The 24,294-nt window shown below is 41.5% G+C and overlaps 2 protein-coding genes across 5 annotated transcripts; one reads left to right on the top strand and one right to left on the bottom strand.

Annotated features, from left to right (window-relative positions):
- Positions 1–5,970: 5,970 nt before the first annotated feature.
- ptpn2b (protein tyrosine phosphatase non-receptor type 2b) lies at positions 5,971–17,998 on the top strand. 3 transcript variants are annotated; one of them, XM_035529118.1, is made up of 10 exons: positions 5,971–6,224; positions 7,302–7,392; positions 7,661–7,761; positions 8,697–8,795; positions 9,646–9,783; positions 10,283–10,492; positions 11,908–12,069; positions 13,769–13,962; positions 14,670–14,798; positions 15,422–15,541. In XM_035529118.1, exons 1-10 carry the CDS (start codon positions 6,168–6,170, stop codon positions 15,444–15,446), a joined length of 1,206 nt encoding a protein of 401 aa, XP_035385011.1. In that variant the 5' UTR covers positions 5,971–6,167; the 3' UTR covers positions 15,447–15,541. The 3 variants fall into 3 exon arrangements, with proteins under 3 accessions (XP_035385011.1, XP_035385010.1, XP_026878700.2); XM_035529117.1 differs by lacking the exon at positions 15,422–15,541 and adding an exon at positions 17,340–17,998 and having other exon boundaries at positions 5,973–6,224; XM_027022899.2 differs by lacking the exon at positions 15,422–15,541 and adding an exon at positions 17,340–17,998 and having other exon boundaries at positions 5,977–6,224; positions 14,694–14,798.
- A 284-nt stretch (positions 17,999–18,282) lies between these two features.
- On the bottom strand, positions 18,283–21,773 carry psmg2 (proteasome (prosome, macropain) assembly chaperone 2). Of its 2 annotated transcripts, none has more exons than XM_027022900.2 (7): positions 21,586–21,773; positions 21,230–21,401; positions 21,088–21,146; positions 20,838–20,956; positions 19,819–19,992; positions 19,229–19,367; positions 18,283–18,599 (listed from the first exon to the last, which is right to left on the bottom strand). In XM_027022900.2, exons 1-7 carry the CDS (start codon positions 21,640–21,642, stop codon positions 18,519–18,521), a joined length of 801 nt encoding a protein of 266 aa, XP_026878701.1. In that variant the 5' UTR covers positions 21,643–21,773; the 3' UTR covers positions 18,283–18,518. The 2 variants fall into 2 exon arrangements, with proteins under 2 accessions (XP_026878701.1, XP_026878702.1); XM_027022901.2 differs by having other exon boundaries at positions 19,247–19,367; positions 21,586–21,772.
- Between the last annotated feature and the right edge of the window lie 2,521 nt (positions 21,774–24,294).

The following is a 24,294-nucleotide window of genomic DNA, read 5'->3' as shown; positions in this document are numbered from 1 at the left end:
AACAACTCAGAAATGTTTAAGCGCCGACTACTGCCGCCTACAGTGTTGGAGGTGTCGTTGGCCTCGTTGGCAACCGTTTGAGACCTGTGTACAACATTTTGTCTTAGCAAGAATACCAGATATGGCCGATGGGTTGAAAAATGTATTGAAAATGTACAATGAAAGTGTTAGCACAACAGTAAAAGTCTTTTAAAAAGTATTTTCCGCGGTGATTATTTTCTAATTGGCTCAATCCTTTAAAAATATTTTAAATGTTATCATCTTAATGTAATTAAAAAGGTTGTGTATAACAATGTATTTCATGTATGTATTTCATTAATGTATTTCAATGTAAATTAGCAATTATATATATATATATATATATATATATATATAGATAGATAGATAGATAGATAGATAGATAGATAGATAGATAGAGAGAGAGAGAGAGAGAGAGAGAGAGAGAGAGAGAGAGAGAGAGCAGTACCAAGTAATGTAAGCAGAATACATAAAGATGAAAAATTACCAGGGTCTGAAAGAAAAATTGGAGAGAATGTGGAAGATTAACACCAAGGCTGTTCCAGTGGTGATAAGGACAGCTGTGTGATAAAGGCACCCCTAATATGGAGGAGTGGCTCAGTACAGTGGCACACAATCTCAGTCCAGTGGAGCACAATATATATAAATGTGCTACTGGAACTAATACAAAACAATCTTGGACATGAGGGGAGAATAGAAGACTGTTGGAATGCTACTACACAAGTAACTCCTGTACAAGAGGGTAAAGAAGAGGATGTGGGAACTATGGATACTTCAAAACTTAACATCTAGTCTAACACAGAAACATCTAGTAGCTCAGAGTTCCAACATCCGCTAGTGCCAACTGCTGTCACAACTAGAGACTGATGAGGTACAACACACATGTAACAGTAATGGGGTGCCAGAACAACAGGTCAGAGGTCAGACAGACCAACTTGTGCATCACCTCGACTGACTACAAGAAAGCAAATGATTCATTACCCAACACACGGATCCTGGAATGCTTGAGGCTGTATGTCGTAAATTCTATGGACCTCACTCATTCCTCCAGTCCCACACCCACATCTACTTCGCATTGACAATTCTGATCTCACTCAGCCAAATACTAACAAGCATCACATGCTCCTCATTTCCCCCTCCTCTATTTAGTTAACCCTCATTCGCAACCTCACTATGAAATATTGCCATTATTATGTTGCTTGCTGAGCCAGTGCTCTGTCTGTTTGCTTTGCTTGTTATCAAACTCTGCCTGTCTTCTAGATCCTGCCTTTCACCTGAGCCTTGGATGCTTCCCTTAATCTGCTCTCCAGTTGCCACTTTGGATCCGATTGACCAGGAAGCAGAAAACACTCTCACTGCATACAGATTAAATAAACCTGGCTCTGTACAAAGCTACAGCTACTTAGTAGCCTGCTTGGTGAAAATAATAAAAACCTATAGCAATTGGATTTCTTCTGTCCCAAGTGTTCACTTTCATTACACTGTAAAACATCAACAGGACTCTAAGAGCCTTTATCAAGAACTCAGTGGGGCTGTGAAAGACGACCCTAGAGTCCAACTTCAGACCAACGGCACAAGTGACCCATCAAGTGTGGCATTTACCAAGGAGATGCCCTGTCCCCGCTGCTGTTCTGCATAGGCCTGAACCCCCTCAGTGAGATCATCAGAAAGAATGGCTACAGATACCGACTATGGAATGGAGCAACCATCTGTCACCTCCTGTACATGAATGACATCAAGACACATGCCAGAAGTGAATGAGACATCCACTCAGTAATCCATCTCACCAGGATATACAGCAATGACATCAGAATGTCATATGGACTGGATACGTGTAGTCAGATGGTTACAAGGAGAGGTAAAGTGGCTAGAAAAGAGAAGATCGCACTACCAGAAGGTAACATAACAGATGTTGAGAGCAGCTACAAGTACCTTGATATCCTACAGGCAAATGGGAATCATGAAGAGGCCACAAGGAAAATGGCTACAGCCAAATATCTACAAATACCTACAGCTAAATACCTACAAAGAGTGCAAGTTTTGAAAAGTCAGCTGAAAGGGAAGAATAAGATTTGGGCTATCAACATTTACACTTTACCAGTCTTCAGATATAGCAACAGCTACACTCTACCAGTCATCAAATATATCAACACCTGCACTCTACCAGTCATCAGCTATATCAACAACTACACTCCACCAGTCATCAGATATATCAACAACTACACTCCACCAGTCATCAGATATATCAACACCTACACTGTTCCAGTCATCAGATATATCAACACCTACACTCTACCAGTCATCAGATATATCAACACCTACACTCCACCAGTCATCAGATATATCAATACCTACACTCTACCAGTCATCAGATATATCAACACCTACACTCCACCAGTCATCAGATATATCAACACCTACACTCTACCAGTCATCAGATATATCAACACCTACACTCTACCAGTCATCAGATATATCAACACCTACACTCCACCAGTCATCAGATATATCAACACCTACACTCTACCAGTCATCAGATATATCAACACCTACACTCCACCAGTCATCAGATATATCAACACCTACACTGTTCCAGTCATCAGATATATCAACACCTACACTCTACCAGTCATCAGATATATCAACACCTACACTCCACCAGTCATCAGATATATCAACACCTACACTGTTCCAGTCATCAGATATATCAACACCTACACTCTACTAGTCATCAGATATATCAACACCTACACTCTACCAGTCATCAGATATATCAACACCTACACTCTACCAGTCATCAGATATATCAACACCTACACTCCACCAGTCATCAGATATATAGACACCTCCACTCTACCAGTCATCAGATATATTAACACCTACACACCACCATTCATCAGATATATCAACATCTACACAATACGAGTCATCAGATATATCAACACCTACACTCTACCAGTCATCAGATATATCAACACCTACACTGTTCCAGTCATCAGCTATATCAACACCTACACTGTTCCAGTCATCAGATATATCAACACCTACACTCTACTAGTCATCAGATATATCAACACCTACACTCTACCAGTCATCAGATATATTAACACCTACACTCTACCAGTCATCAGATATATCAACACCTACACTCCACCAGTCATCAGATATATCAACACCTACACTGTTCCAGTCATCAGATATATCAACACCTACACTCTACTAGTCATCAGATATATCAACACCTACACTCTACCAGTCATCAGATATATCAACACCTACACTCTACCAGTCATCAGATATATCAACACCTACACTCCACCAGTCATCAGATATATCAACACCTACACTCTACCAGTCATCAGATATATCAACACCTACACTCCACCAGTCATCAGATATATCAACACCTACACTCTACTAGTCATCAGATATATCAACACCTACACTGTTCCAGTCATCAGATATATCAACACCTACACTCTACTAGTCATCAGATATATCAACACCTACACTCTACTAGTCATCAGATATATCAACACCTACACTCTACCAGTCATCAGATATATTAACACCTACACTCTACCAGTCATCAGATATATCAACACCTACACTCCACCAGTCATCAGATATATCAACACCTACACTCTACCAGTCATCAGATATATCAACACCTACACTCCACCAGTCATCAGATATATCAACACCTACACTCTACCAGTCATCAGATATATCAACACCTACACTCTACCAGTCATCAGATATATCAACACCTACACTCCACCAGTCATCAGATATATCAACACCTACACTGTTCCAGTCATCAGATATATCAACACCTACACTGTTCCAGTCATCAGATATATCAACACCTACACTCTACTAGTCATCAGATATATCAACACCTACACTCTACCAGTCATCAGGTATCCTGCTGGCATAACAAGTTGGCCTAAGGAGGAGACAGATGCCACTGACATCAAGACAAGGAAACTCCTCACAATGTATGGAGGGTTTCATCCCAAATCCAGCATTCTGAGACTATACACTAAGCAGAAGGAGGGGGGGCTGAGGACTAGTGAGCGTCAGCCAAAATACAGGATGAAACAACCAAGATCCAGGAGTACACCAGGATGACGGCCTCAAGTGAAGAAGTGCTTAGTGAGAAACCGAGATGGCAGAAAGCTGAGGAGGATGGGAATGAGAAGAAGGAACCATTGTGAGAGGAAATACCCCTGGATGGTATGTACTACCAGCTAATAGTGGAAGTGGCTGATAAAAATCATATCATTGGCTGGAAAAGGCTGAATTGACAGACAGCACAGCACTGATCATGGCAGCACAGGATCAAGCTCTGAATACAAGATCGACAGAGGCTGGTATCTACCACAGCAGGCAGGACCCCAGATACAGGCTGTGCAAAGACACCCCTGAGACAATCCAGCACATAACAACAGGACGCAAGATGCTAGGATAAAGAGTGTACATGGAACACCATAACCAAGTGGCTAGCGTAATGTACAAAAATATCTGTGCCGAGTTGGGGCTGGAAGTCCAAAGGTCAAAGTGGGACACACCTTCAAAGGTGGTGGCCATGCTAAGATCCTGTGGGACTTGAAGATACAGACCAACAAAATGGTAATGGATAGCCAACCAGACAGTTGGTAGTGGTGGATAAACAACAGAAGAGGGCAATAGTGATAGATATGGTGATCCCAACTGACAGCAACATCATAAACAATGAACACATAAAGCTTCAGAAATACCAAGGGCTGAGTGAAGAACTGCAAAAGACGTGGAAGGTGAAGGCAACAGTAGTTCGATTCAAGTAGTAATAAGACCTCTTGGGGCCCGAGCTTGAAGTAACCTTCTGGAACTTTTTCGGCCAATAGAACTACCCTTTTGGCAAACCCACAACACCTTCTGACATGCCCCACCTTTTGGCCCACCCACCTCTTCAGTCTGCAGAGACCTAGACTTGTCTAAATCCCCCAGACCTCAATCTGATTGTGCATCTATGAGATGTGCTGAAAAAACAAGTCTGATCTGTGGCAGCTTCACTTCTCAATTTACAGGACTTAAAGGATCTAGTGGTCACATCTCAAAGCCACTGGACATTCTTGAGATGTCTTCGATAGTTCATGCTTCTGTGGGTCATATCAATATACAACTAATATCCTGAACATCCCAGGGTTAGGATATGAAAACACTCTGTTAAATAACAACAAACATACTTCGCATGATAGCTCTATTAAAAGACTCTCTTTAGTCAGATCCCAGATAACCAAACAGGATCCTTTTTTTGTGTGTGGATACATTACAAGAAGAACCAATTCATTAGAAAATACAATTATTCTTGGAATGGCTGAACGTAAACAAGGTTGTTCTGAAGAATCATTAGCAAGCCATTAAAATATCATCAATGAGGTGACCTAGAACTGACTTGACAGCATTTAATACTGTAAATAATAAAGAAGAAATAAACATCCAAATTAATGTTGAAACCAAATGTCTGTGATTTAGACACGGGATTAAGCTTGTAGATATACAAAACTTCACACAAAGCTGATGAACCTCTGTCCAAAACGTTCTGTTTCTCTGGAAACTCTGTGTACTTTACTACAATTGTAAATCTCTCTCTCTCTCTCTCTCTCTCTCTCTCTCTCTCTCTAAGCCTAAAATTTATTCATAATGAAAACTCAATTAAACTAACTAAAATGCTAACATTTTAGCTGTTTCACTAATTTTTATTTTCTGCTTAGTGTTTAACAAATTTATAATGTTCGTATATTTTATTCAATAGATTTAATTTTGTTTAACTCCAATGTCTTTATTACGGATGCTCTGCAGTGCCGTATTTAAACGCTTCAAGACACGCATGCGTGGATCATGTGGGTCATTAGAGAGGGATCTATAACTCATTGCGTCCGCTGTATCTGGCCTGTGTGTGCGCTACAGATCGTATGACATGTAAAATCTGCGATACTTCAACTCCAGCCCCTCGCTTTCACCATAGATGTCAACTACACGGACAAATAGGATGTCTTTGTTTTTATGTTTGCGGCTCGGCGTTGGTGCAAGAAATGACTGATTTTTTGTATAGCAATATTTATCTTCATTAGAAACAAACAAGAGACAGTATCCACAAAGAAATGGACCACGAATTTGAGGACATAGATTCAGAAGGCCGGTGGCAGAACCTTTACATAGTAAGTTAGCTAGCTGTTGGCTAGCCAGCTACGAAGCCTAGATAGTTAGCCAGCTAGCCCACTAACTTCCTTTTCGAAAAGATTAACCCTCTTACAGATAGCTACGTCTTGTTTCACAGATTGAGATTGAGATGCCAGTTTGTTTTTGGAACAGTTAACGGTAAAATTAAAAAGTGCCAGTACGCGCATGTTGCTAGCGTTAGCTAACCTAAGCCTGCTAGGTGAACGCTAGCTATATCAGTTTGCTGAATAACTAGCGCTAGCTAGCTAGCTGGCTAGGGTTGGATTTGTGGAGTACAACTGGATTAAGTTGTTTTGTTTAAATTGTTTTTACGTTTTAACTGCTGTAAACCGTAACTACGTTGGAAGTTCTTCACGTACCATATGTTTGTATTTTGTTAGCTGTAAGTCGCTATCGTAGACCAAACATCCGATAACCTAATTGTTTCTGTAGGAGCTCGTTGGTCTATAAATTATATTTACCACGTTATCATATATCAATCTGTACTTTTCTTCCTCGACATTAGTTTTGTATGTTACCGGATTATGGGTTGTCAGGTTTCAGGCTTTTCCGGTGAGTAACGTTAGTCGTGACATGTAGCCTAGCTAGGTTAGTTAATTAACTTACTTGGTTCAAGAAACTAACATAAAGTAAACCGACGGTCGAAGTTGGTATAACTGAAGTCAGTTGTTTGAGCCATCTGAACCGGCGGACGGAGTATGTTGCAGCTTGCTAGAAATACCAGTAAGTCGCTAATGCTATTTTGGGAAACAAATCCGACCTCCGGCAGTCGGTGCGTGAGCTCCATTCTAAATACCACTGGCAGTCGTAGTTTAAGGATAGGTGAGCTGTTGGATCCGGTACAGAAAACAGTGAGGTGATTTTTGCTAAATATTTCCCCGTTTCAAAGTGCCGTTTCATTGCCACGTCTTTTTACAATTTGCAGTACTGGACCTGCTGTGTTGCTGCAGATGTTTTGGGTTTATTTAACCATATTTGTCTTATTTGGTGTAATTATCACAGTGCTGATTTGCTTATGAAGTGTCAACATACGTAGCCTTATGTCTTTCCTTCAGGAAATACGCAATCAGTCTCAGGATTGTCCTTTCAAAGTGGCGAAGTATCCTGAGAATCGGAACCGCAACAGATACCGGGATGTGAGTCCATGTGAGTGACTTCTTAGCTGAAGTTAACACCTTTGTATACACGCACTTCTCTCTTTCTCCCTCAATCTCTCTCTCTCTTCCTCTCTTTTCTGTCTCCCTCAGTCTATATACTGTTGATTCATATGCCATGTCTGAATGCCTGTGGTGTCGTATCTCGTGACCATCATATGACGTAACAAACTTGAAGTTAGCTCTACATCTTGAGCTCCAGCAAATTCAAGACATTCTGCCTTCATTTGTTTTGTTTTTTTTGTTAATTCTTGGGTCAGTTGATCACAGTCGGGTGAAACTGGGAAACACAGAGAATGACTACATTAATGCAAGCTTGGTTGAAATGGAAGAAGCCCAAAGAAGTTATATCCTTACTCAGGTAAGTTTCTGTATGATTCAAGTAATTAATCTGATATGTTCCATACTTATTCAGGTATGTAATTTAATACCTTATGTACTGATTGTTATGTATAATTTGATATGTATTGATTTAGGTACGTAATCTAAAGTTACATACTGATTGAGGTGAATGTTCCCTCCAAGTTATGTATTGACTCAGGAAACCTCTGATTGTAGGGTATGGTGGATACTGTAGTTGTTTCTTCAGAGTGGAAGGTTTGTTGGATATAGGCATCTTCCCCCCTTCCCCTGCCTGACAGAACCTAAATTTGAGAGCAGGGTTTTTTTATGGTACAGGATGAGGCACTACACTAAGCAGCATGGGGGGGAAAAAAACCTTGTGGGAGTGACCAAACAGATCCCAAAGTGCCCAGTGTGTCTATAAAGATAGTGAAGCTCTTTGGTGTTAGAGGAACAGTTTGTCGCATCACTAAAGGGTTCCCACGCGTGGTGGTCTGTAGTTCTCAAGCTACATTCTGCTTGGATAAACATTAGTTCTCTTTGTCCATAATATGAAGTCTTCTCTCTGCCATCTTTACGTAGCAAGAAAAAAGCCAGTAAACAGGAGTAAAGTTACAGAGTTTTAGTAAAAAAAAAAATGTTGCTTTTTCCTTAATTTTTGCAGTTATTGTTTTACAGCATTGCTAAGGCAATACGACTGGTGGTGAGAGCTTGCTGCTAATCATCTTAGAAGCATTTACTACCCACTTAAACCTGAGGTTAGATAGGCGCATGTCTTTAAGGTCACAGCAGTTGAAATTGAGTCAGATGTTTGTGTAGGAGAGAATACTAAAAACGCTGCGTCGCTCAGGGTCTGAACAGATATTACAGATTTCAGAGTGACTTCTTATATCCACAAAGTTGGGTGTCATCACACTGTTGACCATGCCAGTTTCAATTATTGTTTCACTTCAGGGCCCCCTCAGGAATACCTGCGGTCATTTCTGGCTTATGATCTGGCAACAGAAGACCAAAGCAGTAATTATGCTGAACAGGGTGATCGAGAAGGGCTCCGTAAGTCCTGTAAACACATACCTCACGCTCACACACGCTCACATGTGCTCACACACCTGCTAAACAAGCATCGCTTTAAAGCACATGCATCGTTGTACATGTGTACATTCACAGGCATGTATCCTACCTCTCAAGAAGCACCTCAGGCGTTATGAGACTTCAGATAAGATTGTCACAGAATGTGTGGTTTCTGGGGGTTGGTAGCAGTTTACAGCAAGACACCCCTCATGCAACATGAAAGCAGTGTGTATTTCTCACAATTGGGAGAGCAGTGAGCCCAATATGGTTGAATCAGTTATTTTTACTTGTGGTTGTTAATTTTTTATTTTTAAAAAATCTATTGCCAGCATCGATGCATGGGGACAAGGACCTACATCATTACCTGAAAAATACCTCACTGCCAAACCCAGAAAATGCATATGAATGAAGCTCTTAGACAAAGTCTGAACTGCATGTCAACTAACATGGAGAGTCCCTGAGATTCCCTGAGAGCAGATGGCCTTATACTCTCTCTGACCTGATGGATGATCACCACTAAGTATAGGTTAAGAATGTAACGTATAAAACATATTGTTGAGCGGGATTGCAGTGGTATGGGTTTGTTATTCTAAGTTTGGTAACTAGGGTGTGGATCAAGGGGGAAGAAAACGTGGTTTACATATTGGCTTACAATTTATTCAGATAACATAAAGTGCACATTATGAAACATTTCTGTACATTTTCATACATCCAGCAACGTTCCTGCACCCCCAGCTATAAAATTACTGGGATATATTTCTGTCTGTCTTTGATCATCAGTCAAACTCCAGGTCATCTGTTCCCTGCACGTGTGTGTCTGCTCCGCACACAGGAGAAGTGCGCCCAGTACTGGCCGACAGAAGAAGAGCCCGAGATGTCGTTTCGGGACACGCGCTTTGTGGTACGATTGCTGTCGGAGTGTGTCAAGTCCTACTACACCACCAGGCTCCTGGAGCTGCAGAATGCCAGTGTGAGTGTCTTTCCTCCAGTGTACAACATCCCACTTCCTGCCCCTTCAAAGTTGGTGTACTGAGGTTCGCAGTCTCCCCATGGCACGTACTTTGCATTTTCCACACTCTTGCACACTTGATTCTTTTCTAGGAAGCTGTTGATTATTGGCATGAGTTCAATTGGGTTTTGTCAGGAAATGCATTAACGTGTATTCAGGGATGTGAGACAACCTCTCTGTGCAGAGCTGTGAGCTGCTGACGGAATTGTTCTCAAGGCTCTGTTTTATCCAAGGCCACATGTATGTTGATCTAAACTGGATGACTTAATTTCTGTCTGGATTTCTGATCTGGAGGTTGCAGGTCAGCTGTGGTGATAATTTGTCCAGTCAGTTAATGGTTCAAGTGCCAGTGATTACCAAATCTAGGACCAGGACATTCATGGTCAATATACTGAAGGCACTAGATCAGATATAATGATTTCTCTTGTGTGTCTTAAATCAATCATTTCTTCCATTTCAGACGGGGGAGACACGAGAGATTTACCACTTTCATTACACAACATGGCCTGACTTTGGTGTACCAGAGTCCCCAGCATCCTTCCTGAATTTCCTGTTTAAGGTGCGGGAATCTGGCTCTCTGGGGACGGACCATGGGCCTGCTGTGGTCCACTGCAGTGCTGGTATTGGCCGGTCTGGAACCTTCTCCCTGGTGGACACCTGCCTCGTACTGGTGAGTCTGACCAAGGCTGCAGAATGTGCATGTGAAATGCGTGTATTACAGAAATGGCAGGACACGCGATGTGGTCGCACAGACCAGCACATTGAGTCCTGCCTTAAAAAGCACTGAGAGAGCACATGTGAAACGGATCAAAGGCATGTGTCATACCCTCTCTCTTACACATTAACTTCACACGTGTGCACAATAATTGTGTATGAAGACAGTTGAGGCTCTTGGCAGTGGCCGACTGAAGTCTAGTGTCACATCAAGTCTACTGTGTGATGTGACCCTGCACTCTACCTGATCACCTGTCTCATTGGTATTGCAATACTATAAAGGCCACCTCATCCCTTATGGTTATACATCTTCTCATACGTAGTTACTATGCCTTAATGGTGATTTAAAGGTGTTTCCCTCTCAGATAGTGTTGGGTGATAAAATGATCTTGAAACAGGACTTGGTTAAATTTATGTTAATGAGAAGCATTTTATATATTCAATATGGACAGAACTAATATCTTACCATGCAGCAGAAATAAATGTGCCCAAACCAGACAGTCTGCAGTGATTGGCATCCATGTCAAAGTACATGCCCATTTCTCACCGCAAAGCATTGTTTGAGTTAGCAGCACTGAAGGAAGCTCGGGAAACGAGGGGGAGGAAATGAGTGGTGTGAAAGTGAACTTGTGATGTCCTCTAAAGCTTAGGAAGCTGTTGACAAAAAGGTAACACAAGCTCAATTATATGGAAGTGGTTTGGATGGTCTGCAATATATGGTTGTAGGTTGGTGCAAGCCAAAGGGGACACGGATCTTTTCCTGCAGCAGCTGTGCTGAGAGTATAAAAATGTGGCCATTGTTGGTGCATACACAGGTTAAGCAGCGCTGTACCAAAACAACAATCGATAGTCATCTTATACAGCCATTATGGCGTCTGAAATCAAAAAAGGTTTCATGTGATCAAAAAGGGGCAAGGACATAACAAATGCAGATGTTGCGTAATAACCGGCTTACAGCGTTTACATTTTACGCTTTTTGTAGAGTTCTACCTTTTTGAGAAATGTAAAACCAGTACATAATTAATATTACTTTATATTGTACTTGAAGGTTCCAGAGCATTTGATCCACTGGTTAATTTTTTAAATACTGTTTTTGCAAATAAACTATATGCTAAAGTTTAACTAGTGAACCTTCTGGTTTCTTCAGGCTTCATTTTTTTATGATATTCTTCAAGCTGGTAGCATTGTCAAATTATATATCATGATAAAAATTGATACTGATCAATACGGGGGAAAAAGTTTTGTGATGTTATTTTTGCCGCATCACGCAGATATAGTTAGTCCTCCCTACTGGTGATGCCGTAGAGGTGATTTCCTCTTAGAGTCAGCTGCTGAGGCTCCAGTGTGAAAGCTCTCCCTGGGTCTCCACAGATGGACAAACAGAAAGACCCATCGTCTGTGGACATTAAGAAGGTCCTGCTGGACATGAGGAAGTATCGCATGGGTCTGATCCAGACACCTGACCAGCTCAGGTTCTCCTACCTGGCTGTGCTGGAGGGAGCAAAGTGGATCATGGGAGACACGTCAGTGCAGGTGAGCCATCAGGGCAAAGTTTAGCTGCTGAAGCGAAAGATTTATTTTGGATTTACGGAACGTGCTTATTTCCAGAAACACACACAGGTTTTTTAAAAGACTAAGCAAAAGATAACAACCAATTTTAAATATTTTAAAGTGTTGGTGTGTACTGCTCTCTTCATGGATACTAATGATTTGTTAGTTGCACCCGACTCTGGGTTTCTAAATATACTTATTCTCCCTGATTCTGCTGCTGTATTTGACATTAGCCATGGTACCGTGCTGTGTAGACTTAGGCCTGATCCATCTCACCTCTCCTTTGGAGTCCACCATGATTCACTTCTTGGGCCCTTACTTTTTACTATCTACATGATATCGGTTAGCAAGTTCATTAGAGTACATGACCTCCAATTCCACTTCTGTGTGCATGATATGCAAATTTACATACACACTAAACCCACAGACTCCTACCTGATACTCTGATGAAATGTTTGGCTGATATAAAGATCTGAATGGCTAAGAACTTTCTAAAAATAAGTAATGAGAAAACTGAGACATCACCAGACTCCCTGAAGAAAATATTGTCATTTCAAGGTCACAAAACATTACTACAAAAACATTACTACAACAGCATACTTCTGTCTCAAGAACATCGCTAGATTGTGTGTTTCTCTCTCTCCCATTCTGTGACCCTTATTCACACTTTGATTTTGCCAGCCTGGACTGCTGCAACGCTGTCCTCTTCAGGCTTTCTGCCTGTAGCCTCAAGAAGCTGCAGCATGTCCAGAACTGAGTTTCTAGGGTTCTCACCCATATCAGACCACGAGAATGTATTACTCCTACTCTTAGTGTCTCACACTGGTTTCCTGTTCACTTTTGCATATAGTATAATACCATTTTTATAGTTTTTAAATCCTTGCATGGTCTAGTACCTCCTTATTTTTCTGCTCTCCTTCATAAAACATTCCATCTTCTCACTCCCTTTGGTCCTTCGATGTTCACCTGCTTCCTGTCCCATGCTCCTGGCTCCACACTTTCGGAGATGGGGGTTTTAAGTGTAGCAGGCCGTAAACTCTGGAACACTATCCCTTTATAAGTTCTTTTTTACCTCCCTCTTCCAAAAACAACAGAAATTGTACCTCTTGCTTTTCCTTATACTTACTGCCTGACTATATATCTTGTGTGTAAATACATTTAAATGTATTACATTTATTCTAAATCTACTCTGTTGATTAGTGTTCTTGGGTATCCTCAAAGGTGCTTATAAAGAAAGTTCCAATAAATTCTTAATTTGACAATTTGAGCAATAAATGTGACTAATCATGTGGTTGGTGGAGGAAATGTCTAATAAATGGTAGGCTTTAAATTACCGATTATTCTATTGGCCTCGCAATAAAAAGCAAGTGAAACAGTAACTTTTCACTAACACTCCCAAGCTAATACACATTAACACTGACTTGTACCATATATAATTTTTTTTAGCACCCATACAGTTAACATTAGCAAAGTCACAAAGCAGAACCTAGCTAGCTTAGCTTATGTTGTCCACCAGCTATAACTATATCTTGTTATTCTGCTTCACAAGAAGCTTTGCTGGTAGCTGGTTTTAGGACTTTGAGACTTACAAGATGAGGAAACACCACTGTTGATGAATGATGCATTTTAAGCCATAGCTTGAAGTATGTGCATGTGCATGTGCATGTGTCTGTGTCTATAGAAACAGTGGCAGGAACTTTCCAGAGAGGACCAGGAGAGTGTATCTGAGTCTCCACCCCCCCAGCCCGCTAAATGTCCCTCAGAGCGCTACAATGGTAGCAGGATGCTCCAAACTGATGAGGTCGGAGAGGCGGAGCCAGAGAGGAGGACAGCTTCTGATGTCAAGGACACAGATGGAGATGGCTGCACAGCAAAGTAAGAAGCACAGTGGAAACAGGCCCCACCTTCAGGCGGTCCTTTTGTTCATGATGCGTCAGTTAAATGGAAGTGCAAAGGTGTGAATCACTTTGACATGTCGTTAAATGAACTAACTGGTCATCAGACACTGGTGGATTATTACGTCTTTAGTGTGCAGTTTTATTATTACCCTTTATTGAGTTCTAGTCCTAAGCACACACCACCACCACCACCACTGCATCAAAGCAATGAGTTATTTGATAAGACTTGATGCACTGCTAAGTTTTGGTATATTTTTGTTCATAACACATAGTACAAAGGGGATAATTCTTTAATTTACTTGTGGGACTTTTGTAGTTAGTGGGAATAAGTCTGCTGTTTCCTCTGGCCTGTTAATTAGCTGGGGGGATTTGTCTGGTGTGTTGGAGGCAGTAGAACACTGAAAATGTGGCATGCAAGGGTGCTGACTGGTATATTCAGCTGCAGGAACCGTAACTAAATTATTTGGACAGGCAGCAGTGATGGGGAGCACATGTTTCATTGACTCATTTCTTTCTAGCCAACCAAACAATGGCAGATACATGATGAGGGAGGATTTTCTGCTCTCACTTCACTGAATCACTTCTGTTACAAAGTGACATTTTGCTAAGGCTCATGATCATTGAATTAATGGAGTCACTGTTCCACTGGTACAATGTTTAGTGTGTGGTTTTTGTTTTTTTTGGGGGGGGGGTTTTCATCTGTCCTAGTGCTCGCAAGAGGCAGAGAGATGAGAAGATGTCCATCTCGACACAGAAGACTCCCCCAAAACCGTCCAAGCCCAGGATGAATGACCCTGAAAAGAAAAGAAAAAGGTGAAGCTGATGTGCTGTATGGCATTTTTACTGTGCCTTAACCTGTTGACCTTTACAGTAGCTGGAGTCTCTTTTAGCCATTCGACTGGAATATGATTACAGGCACTCCACTGAAGTCTTTAACTCCAAAGAGCTGAAGGTGTTGGAAGTATTTCAATAATTGAATGGATGTACATTAGTAGCACTTACTATAAAATGATGATTTAAAAAAAAACAATTTAAATTTATTATTTTGTTTTTTCTCCTCTTTAATGTTGCAGTTTTACAGTCTAGTTCCCATTGGCAGCTAAGTTGAAACGTGAACACCATACAGAAAACCTTTCTGTGAAGTTTGGTCAGTTTGTCTGTCAGTCTTGCTTTGAGTGCCAAATTATGAGCTAACAACCAGCCTTAAAGATGTCTGCCAACATAGACTGGGGTTCCTGGATGGACCTCACTCTCTGCATACACTGGAAACGGCAGCTGTGTCTGGGCTATACTTTGGTTCTCTTGAAACTCAGTTGTGTGTGTCCATGTGGCTCTAGTGAAACTCCTGAGTTAAGGCTTCACAAGCACGGCCCCTCTGAGTCACCTGGCTCTGCGCCCTCTGACCCTGTGCCCTCTGTTGTGCCTCTTTCACACAGCCTGGGATGCATTTGCTGCACGTGACAGAGTGACAGCTGTCGCGTTGGGCCACGCCCCCAATGAGGCAGCAAGGACACGTGCACAGGATTTTAGTAGAGATGGGCGTGCCTGGGCCCCTGGCCCCCCCCCCCACCCCCAGGCTGTATGTGAGCGAATGGGCGTGGCCTCCAGCTCCTCCCACAGCGAGCTTGCCCTTTGCTGCTGTTCTGCTCGTGTTGCTGCTGGTCGTGGCTTTCTGAGTTTGGAGTGTCAAGGAGGCCCGTAGCATGCTGGGCTTCTGTTTTTTTTTGTTTTGTTCTTGGTTTTTTTGCCTTCTGGATGTCCATGCCACAGTTTCACCGTGTTTGAATGAAACAGCAGAACCCTTCAAATGATGCTAACGACATGCGCGGCGGAGCGCATCCTGTCTGTAGGCTGTTGCTGACTAAGGCTAAAATGAAGGGGACGTTGTATGCAAATTTTGGCCTTTCTTTTTTTTTTATTTTTTATTCAGCTCTTGTCACAGACCCAGTACTGTGACTCATTATAACTTGAAGCATTTGATTATTCAGTGTGTGTTAGAGTGGGTGGGGGTTGATATTTTGACAAGATTGTGTGTGTGTGTGTGTGTGTGCGTGTGTGTGTGTGTGTGTGTGTCTAACCATTTGCTGCTGAAGTTGCTACCATGTGCAGTTTTATTAGTACTCACCTCATATGAGCACGCTACCTATGCCCTCCTGGCTGCCATCTGCCCTACCACCAACTCCCTGCCCCTGCTGATCATCAGTCAGCATTGTCACTGTCAGTAACAGGGGCAAAATATCACAATCACCACATCTGGGCCATCCATCGTTGACTTGGGTATTTTTTTATTCAGTTACAGTGAATGGGGGCATGGGTTTTTAATGCCTGGGTCACCAGTAGAGGTTGGATCAGATAAGAAGTGTTTTCAAACCCAATCCTTAAGGACCCCCAGAACCTCTATCCCAGATTGCAGCACAAATGAGCAAGGATTCAGTGCTCTTGGTTACTGGTTCAGATGTGCTGGGACCTTGGAAAGAGCCAAAACCTGTACTCTCTGAGGCTGAATCAGAAACAGTGGTTTAGAAGCCTGGATACCACACTTCCCTAAATCAGTATGTAGTGTCGATACCTGTGGCCCGTTAAGACTGTCACCCAGGTGACCGCTGGAGGGGCGGGGCTTGGAGCCAGAGGGGTTTGGCTTGCAGTGTGTAGAGTAAGTTTGAGTTGACACATTTGTTCCAGTGCAGAGTTGGTCTCATTCCTGCTTCTGGAGTTCGCCCTCTCTGCTCCGGCCACTTCACTACCTACTTTGGCACGTCTCCTTCAGCTGCCTGGTTCATTATCCACACCAGGGCTGGGCGATATGACCAAAATCTCATATCCTAATATAGGTCATTTCATATCCAGATAATACACATGATGTAACACATTTTCTGTAAATTCAAGGAATAGTTTATATTTTATATACTTTATAAAGATATTTTTTAATTGCATTGAATTATATACTTGAAAAATAAAAGGTATTTTCCTTCTTATATAGAATCATTTTTTTTTATTACACACAAGAATATTTGAAATATTAATGTATAAAATACAAAAAGGTAAATATAAAACCCTTCAACTACAGCTGTAAAAAAAATGTAATATCGGCCCAAAACGTGAATATGGTTAAAAGTTATACACAAACACATGAAACATAAACATAAACCACTTTCACAGCGCAATAAACAATACACGTTTTGGTCATCACACAGTCCTAATCCCACCCCTTGTGAATGTGGTGGGCGGAGCAGGGCCTGGTGTGACTGTCAGGGCCTCTCTTGAGGGGCAGGCTTGGGCCCCTCCTCTCCACTACAGCCTGCCTGACCGACTGTGCAGCACTCCTGACCTGCACTTCTGTGCTTCTTTCCACAGAGCAAGAACAAACAGTGACATCTAACTCTGGCAGCCTGAGCAGGGATCTCCAGCCCAGAATACTCCACCTCCTCCAGTGGACTTGGTCCTGCATAGTTTTGTTTACAGCACGGACCACGAGAGGACGAGGAGCATTTGTCCACACACACACACACACACACCAGCACCACTATGGTAGACAACTCGCGTTTAGAGTGCAGGCCATGGTTTCCTTTGGCTTTCTTTATTTTTACCCTGTGCCCCTTTTTTTTATTTCATTCTATTGTTTTGCTTGTTTCTCAGAGGCAGCAGGATATAATAATATGTAGGCCTACTTATTGCCATTTTGTATTGTCCCCCACATTATATTTTTAGAAAAACCCTTTTTTCAGAGGCAAAATGAAATGCTCTATTTTTTTATATAGAAAATACTTAAATTTCCTATCATCTCTGCAAGCGCTGAGATTGAAGGTACTCAAGTCTTATGCAGAGAAAAAGTTCCATTGTTGCGTGCGAGCATGAGTGTGTATAGTGGTTTTTAAGCTATGTATGAAGCAGAAGTGTTTTGACTATAAAATTGATTACATTCTATTTGCTTGAGGGGGGGGGGGGAAAAAAAAAAGTCTTAACATTTCCTTATCCAAATAAAACCAAACTGGCACACTTAGTTTCTGTACCAGTGGACTGTGTTGTTTCACTTCTTTATGGGTTTTGTCAAAAGGAAAGTAACAACAACAACAACCCTCTGTTCCATAAGCAGGAAACCTAAGTTCTTTTATTTGTGTTTTGTAGTGGTAAGTTACTTTGATCTGCAAGTTGTCTGGTTTGGGGCTCTACCTCTGCTTGGAAACAGACCAGACAGCCAACCAAACAGGAAGAGTGTGACAGATCAGTGTACTTTTAGAGTGCCCTGTTTTGGAAGAGCAGCAACAATCAATCCAGAGCAAGAAGCTGAAAATCAATGTTAAATGATTTTTACATATTTTATTGTACAAACAGGTTTAAAGACTTGCAACAATTTGGCAAAAAAAGTACATGTATCTGTATTATATACAGAACTCCATCTTTTGCACAAGATGTTTTGTGCACAAATTCAGCCCCCAAAGTGCTGGATTTTACAACAGTGCCATCTCACATGGGAACTCTCAACATGCTGTTTCCTCATGGCAAAGGTTTCTACTGTGCCCAGTTCTCCGGGTTTCAGAAGAGCAGGGGTGGAATGCCACTACCAAACAGGAGCCTCCAGGACGGGGGGATCCTCCACGGAGCAGGACCCTGCGCCTGGACACACAGAGCAACAGCTACAGCACACCAGCTAATATCCAATATCTCTTTAGCAATCAATCAGTTTCATAACTCGATCGAATGAACAAAATCAAACTCCTTTACCTCAATCAAAAAGTGATTTGATTGAACTCAATTTGAAAGGAATTTCTATCCGATCATGATATAGTCTTCTCGTTTAAATCTGAATTAAAAGGAGGAATGTTGGCTGTGTAAACCCATAAGTCTACCTGCTTTTGCAGTCTGACGCATTCTTGCATTTCTGCACATGCTCAGTTGCTTCCTGCTGAGCAATGTGATGAAAGCTACTGCTGAAAAACTGGGTGAAACTATTTAATCCATAATATCCACCATAGGAGCATAGAATCAGATGCCCCCCCTCCCTCATGGTTTCCCATTTCATATACAGCTTGAATGACAGACATTCATTCATTTACATGAAAACCACTTCTGCTTTGGATATTAAGGACTACTGTACTAGGCTTTTGGTAAGTGCACTTAAAGTATAGTGAGTGTGCTGAAATATGAATCATGTGTCAGATCTTGACAACTAGTTTGCCATATCAAACCATGATCTGAAACACAACCTAGTGATTATCAAAGCTGGCACACACACACACACACACCTCTAAATCACCACTCACGGGTTTTTCCACTAGAATCAGCCAGTCGTTCAGGTGGTTGCAAAGGGCAAAAGCATCAGGGACGTTGTCCCCCTCAGAGCAAAAGAGCAGAACCACTGCCATGGGGAGATGCTCTGTGCAGCTAAGCAGCAAAACAGAACACACATTTTCCACCATTACCTTTAACTCACTCATAATACACACAAATACATTTCTCACTCCGCTATACCAACTAAATAATCCAACCAAATACTCCAATGTACCAGGGAGGAAAGTGATCAGATCCCCCTTCTGTTCTTAATCAATACAGAGATTCACATTTTGCCCCAGTCATGATTTGGTTAGGAGTTTAAAATGGAATTAAAATGTCCATAATAGATATACATGTATCTAATAACACTGACCAAAAGAGGAAGCAAGGAGCAAGTTTGTTTGTTTTAAATTGAGCCCTGACTACACCAACAAGGTGTAATTATTGTACCATTAGCCCCCCTATTTATGTTTTAGTTGTTTTATTATGCTTAACAATTCCTCCTGCTTCCTATACCATATCAAGACCTCCCCCTCCCAGCAGAAGAGTGTCTCCCCTCTACCAGTCCATGTAGAGGCCCTTGGTTATTCCTCCTCCAGGGATGTATAGCCGCTGCTCTGAGTCGCTGATACCAGGAAAGGCACTGACTCTCTCCAGCTGCGTCCAGCCCAGCTGCCGCAGTGCCTCACCCACCTGTTCCTCTAGAGATGGACTCAGGAGGTAGCGAAGGGCTGTGCTGTTGGGCAAACACAGGGGCGTTACTAGCAGTAGCTCATTAACACCATGCCAGGACCATCACAGCCCCAGGACCAGAGTGCTGATCATCTACAACAGTCCAGATGAGTGTGTGGATGACTCAGGAATTCACACGATCCAACAAGCCAAATAATTTCAGACAAAGTAATGTAGCTCAGTCTTTGACAATGTCACATCAAGTATTAACCAGTAATTTTAAAATAGTCAAATGTTGTATTGTAAAATGTAATCAGCAGCAGTCTTTAAGTGGTGCAGCAATTTACATGAACCAGCATACATGCAATGCTGTTTGCACCATTTTGTATATTCTTATAAATGAATCACATCTAGAAATTTGATTGCTCATCATGTTAAACAGATGAGTTGAGAAAACATTAAATATTACAGAGAAACAGTTTCTCTGTTGTAGTACAAAAAAAAAAAATGCTTTAAAAGCAGCAATACAACATACCATACAACGAAGGTTCTAGGTTGCAAAGCACTAAATAAATGAGCGACCCAACGAAAAACAAATGTTATTGTAAACATAAAAAGCGAAAAGCAGGAGTCACCATAAAACATGTGGTGAGTTTCCTAAGTTTCTTGTCTGCAGATAAAACAAACAAACTGTTTGCCCGAAATGTGTTTTCAAAAACCTTTGTCTCCAGTGATATTAAAAGTGCGAGTAAACCATTAGATGGCAGGGTCTGTTTTCTGAGACCGCAATGACTCTCACCGGGGCCACTGCTTAGCTTGAAAAGGATCAATCATGTTAAACAAGAGAGTTGAGAAAATATTAATATTACAGAGGAAGAGGAATGTGTATTAAAGACGAAGTTTTGGTACCCCTGTAACTGCTGGTCGTCTCTCTGGTATGCCTGGCTGCTGGACAGCAACACGGTCCTGGAGAATGCACTACTTTTGATCCAGGACACCAGGAGCTTGCGAAATGACTTTATCTTCGTCTTGTTCCAAGAAACACACAAGCATGCATCAACACTTAACGCACGGGCCTAGATGTAGCGCCAAAACTAATGACTGTAGAATAAAACTACAATTAAGTGAGTCGCTTCGCTTTTTACAGCAACGCACTCACCTGCAAAACCGGCGTCCTGATCTGTAGCACAGCCAACTTCAAATCACTGCGTGAGTACACTTCACAGGGGTACATCGACAGTCAGAGATGTGAGATTTTGCGGTAATATCTGTGGCGTTAATTGTGTTGTGAGATAACTAACCTTCTGCATTGGTACTTGGCTGACCAGCCTCTTCTGCCGCAGCGACGTACGGGTTACTGCCCGCCATGGGGATCAGGCAGTCTGTGTGAAAATGGCCCGCCCTCGGCATGCTGAGCGTGGAAATGAGGAGGTCTGCGGCGAGCTGTCCCACGTTACCGACTGAAACAGCTGGCTGTGATCAAGGGAAGATAAAATAGCTGAGGTTAAAGAGCTAATCATGAACAACCTGCCGTGTACTGGGTGGTTAGCTAACCTAGCTAGCAAGTTTCTCTGTAGTGATTTGGTTGCTAACGCACCAGTGATGAAGCAAAAATAACAGTTAGCTAGCTAGCTAACCCATCTCATTTTCAACTTACCATGATTAAAGTAAACCCTTTAAAAGAGGGCAGTGTGTCTTCAGTCGAAACGAACATAATTTATTGCTGTTCACACAAAACAAGAAACTTTAATATAGCCAGTGTGAATTTAGTTTCACGTTCAAGTAATGCGGACCTCGCGCAGCGCTGCCCAGATTCACTGATCTTCAACTTCTCATTTCCTGGAAATTAGATTTAAACATGATCTGTATATCGCTGAATTTACGAAGCGTAATTTACAGGTCTACTTTACTTCAAGGTTTGCCTTATCATTAATATTTTATTTAAAAAAAAACACATTATGTTGATAATACACATACGTTTTAGTACTTCGTATACAATTTTATGTGGTATTTTAAAAGTTGAATACGTAAATTGTGATTTATTTTGTGCAGAACAGGCATTTGGCATTTCCACCTACTTGACGCAATGTCAAAATAAGAGTTCTTAAAGTTCTGCCGTCATTCCTGACATTTAGATTTTCTACATTTTAATATGAGCAGATATTATGACGCGAGTTTCCAAGTAAAGATATAAAGGCTTAAAGTCTGTTACAGTTTCTCTGTGTAGTACAAAAAGGATTTAAAAGCAGCAAATCCGTAAACTATGAAGGTCCTAGGTTGCAAAGCACTAAATAAATGAGGGTCACTGCTTAGCGTGAAAAGGATTAATAGTCTAATAGAAACACCAAAACGTTATTTATGTCGGCTAATTTTAATTTCCCTTTTTTTAAAATAATTTTTAACGCGTTTTTTTCTGAACCTCTCGCATGAACGTAGCATGTACGATGTTCATCATCCAGTGTGACTCTTCGTTTATGTGGGGCAGAGAGAGAGAACGAGAACTACTGTGTTATCGGAGCTGCCAGATTTGTCCAGGGTCAGCATGCGGCACAGCATTTGTGATAAGCGAGAAAACACTAACTACAGTCTCATTCATTGGTTAGTGTAGTTCATCTGGTGTAAAAAGTAAGAATCGTACGGTGATGTTATTTTCAGAGCTGTTGTTGTGTACTTTGTGGTGGTTTTTTTTCACTAGCTATTTGAAAATGTACAAACAAAAGCATTTTCTTAGCCATGGTTCATCTAGCCTTATTATTTTGGGGCACGCGCGCGTTCGCACACAAGCACACGGTGCTAGAAGTAATTTTTCTTCCGCTATATCTACCAAGTTTGTACGGCGGATTTTAGCGCCTCATTAAAATGTCGCTTGATTCACAATGTCTTCCGATTTTCGCCAGCTGTTACTCGACGCGTCGGACAGGCGTTTTCTCAAACAGGCAGGCGAAAAGCAAAGCAAGCAGGTGTTTGCTGAGTTACACTCTTGAGAAGAATAATGCACAGACACTTGATCCTCTGAATCATTGCGTCTGTGAAATCATGAAAAATGTAACATCGTCGAAGCCCAAGGCATTGAAATTTCTCAAAACGCAATACAATGCCATAGCGCTTATTTCGGAGATTATTTAGGGAGAATTAGTGTTTCATGCCTGATATCGTCCGAGATCGGTTTACAAAAGCGTTTGTGATGGAATTGATTGAATTTGTTTTATCATCATAGCTGTTTTTGGTCTGTTAGCTTTAGCTGTTGCTGGTTTGTGGGACGGAGAGATATGTGTAGAGCCACGCACCTGTGCGCCAACACACCCAGAGCTCCCTACATGCAGCACGGAACAAAGCAATATCCTTTCATTCTGGAGTGAGTTCAACGTGCCCTGCTGTGCCTATTTCTGCGTAATAGAAATCGGATCCAAAGATACAGCCCAAGATATTTTTGGGATCTGTTTGATTAAACGAATAAAATCTAAATCGTGATAGTGGAATAAAAGAGTCTGGAGCGCACTGACCAGATATGCGAACTCCATGCTCCCTGTTTACCACCGCTGCTGATTACAAACTAAATTACCCCCAGCTGATGCCTCAGCAGTGGCAGAAATAAACCTGCAGCCTGACCCAAGTGTCATTATTAAGGTCTCCCACATACAGTCTGAGGACCAGACAACAGGTTCAGGATCCCAGGCAGAATTCTCTCCCCTTCTATTTTGTATGCTTACCCATGTCCAACCTAGGTAATGGAGAATTATCTTTAGCTATGACTCAGCGCATCGTCAGAAGTTCAGTTTCATGATTCTGTTTATTAGAAGAAGAAGAAGAAGGTTGGTGGATTTGAAAACTCTTTGAAGTTGAAGCTATACCACACACACACACACAAGGGCAAGGTGCTTCGTTAGAAACACCTGCTGTGTCTGTTCTTTGCAGTAACTGGTTTGTATACGCTATGGCAGTTACCAAAGTAACTAATTACATTTTTAGATCTTGAGCTGCACATATTTATAGTCTCCTGGACCTCAACATAAAAATTGTGAAATCAATCTTTTATATTACTTCTCTTCAAACTCAGCATTACATATTTTTTTCTGGCCACCAATGACACTCAAGAACAGTTGTGACTATATATGAAGTCTAAACATTAGACTCTAAACTGTGTCTGCACTGAAGTGATTGGCAGATGTAAATCATATCCATATATACATTGTACATTGTGTATATAAACATACTATACATTAATTGTACATACATTGTTAATATATTTTGTATATATATAGATATATATTTCCCTATACACTCCTGTTTTTTCTCCTCAGTTTGGACAGAGCACTCTCAACCATTTCACTGTGAGTTATATTGTGTATGACTATGTATGTGACAA

Source organism: Electrophorus electricus, chromosome 8, assembly GCF_013358815.1.
Source record: "Electrophorus electricus isolate fEleEle1 chromosome 8, fEleEle1.pri, whole genome shotgun sequence".
Classification (NCBI taxonomy): domain Eukaryota; kingdom Metazoa; phylum Chordata; class Actinopteri; order Gymnotiformes; family Gymnotidae; genus Electrophorus; species Electrophorus electricus.
Note: the sequence above shows the minus strand (reverse complement) of the source record. Positions and strands in the feature narration are given on the sequence as shown.

What these genes read in the sequence shown, in the direction of transcription:
- ptpn2b (XM_035529117.1), top strand. Translation starts at nt 6,168, where the DNA reads ATGGACCACGAATTTGAGGACATAGATTCAGAAGGCCGGTGGCAGAAC. An exon ending in GAAGTTATATCCTTACTCAG is followed by an intron (nt 7,762 to 8,696) that starts GTAAGTTTCTGT and finishes GTTTCACTTCAG; the next exon opens with GGCCCCCTCAGGAATACCTG. An exon ending in TGGACACCTGCCTCGTACTG is followed by an intron (nt 10,493 to 11,907) that starts GTGAGTCTGACC and finishes GGGTCTCCACAG; the next exon opens with ATGGACAAACAGAAAGACCC.
- psmg2 (XM_027022900.2), bottom strand. Translation starts at nt 21,642, where the DNA reads ATGTTCGTTTCGACTGAAGACACACTGCCCTCTTTTAAAGGGTTTACT. An exon ending in GCCAAGTACCAATGCAGAAG is followed by an intron (nt 21,147 to 21,229) that starts GTTAGTTATCTC and finishes ACCCCTGTGAAG; the next exon opens with TGTACTCACGCAGTGATTTG. An exon ending in TCAGGACGCCGGTTTTGCAG is followed by an intron (nt 20,957 to 21,087) that starts GTGAGTGCGTTG and finishes TCTTGGAACAAG; the next exon opens with ACGAAGATAAAGTCATTTCG.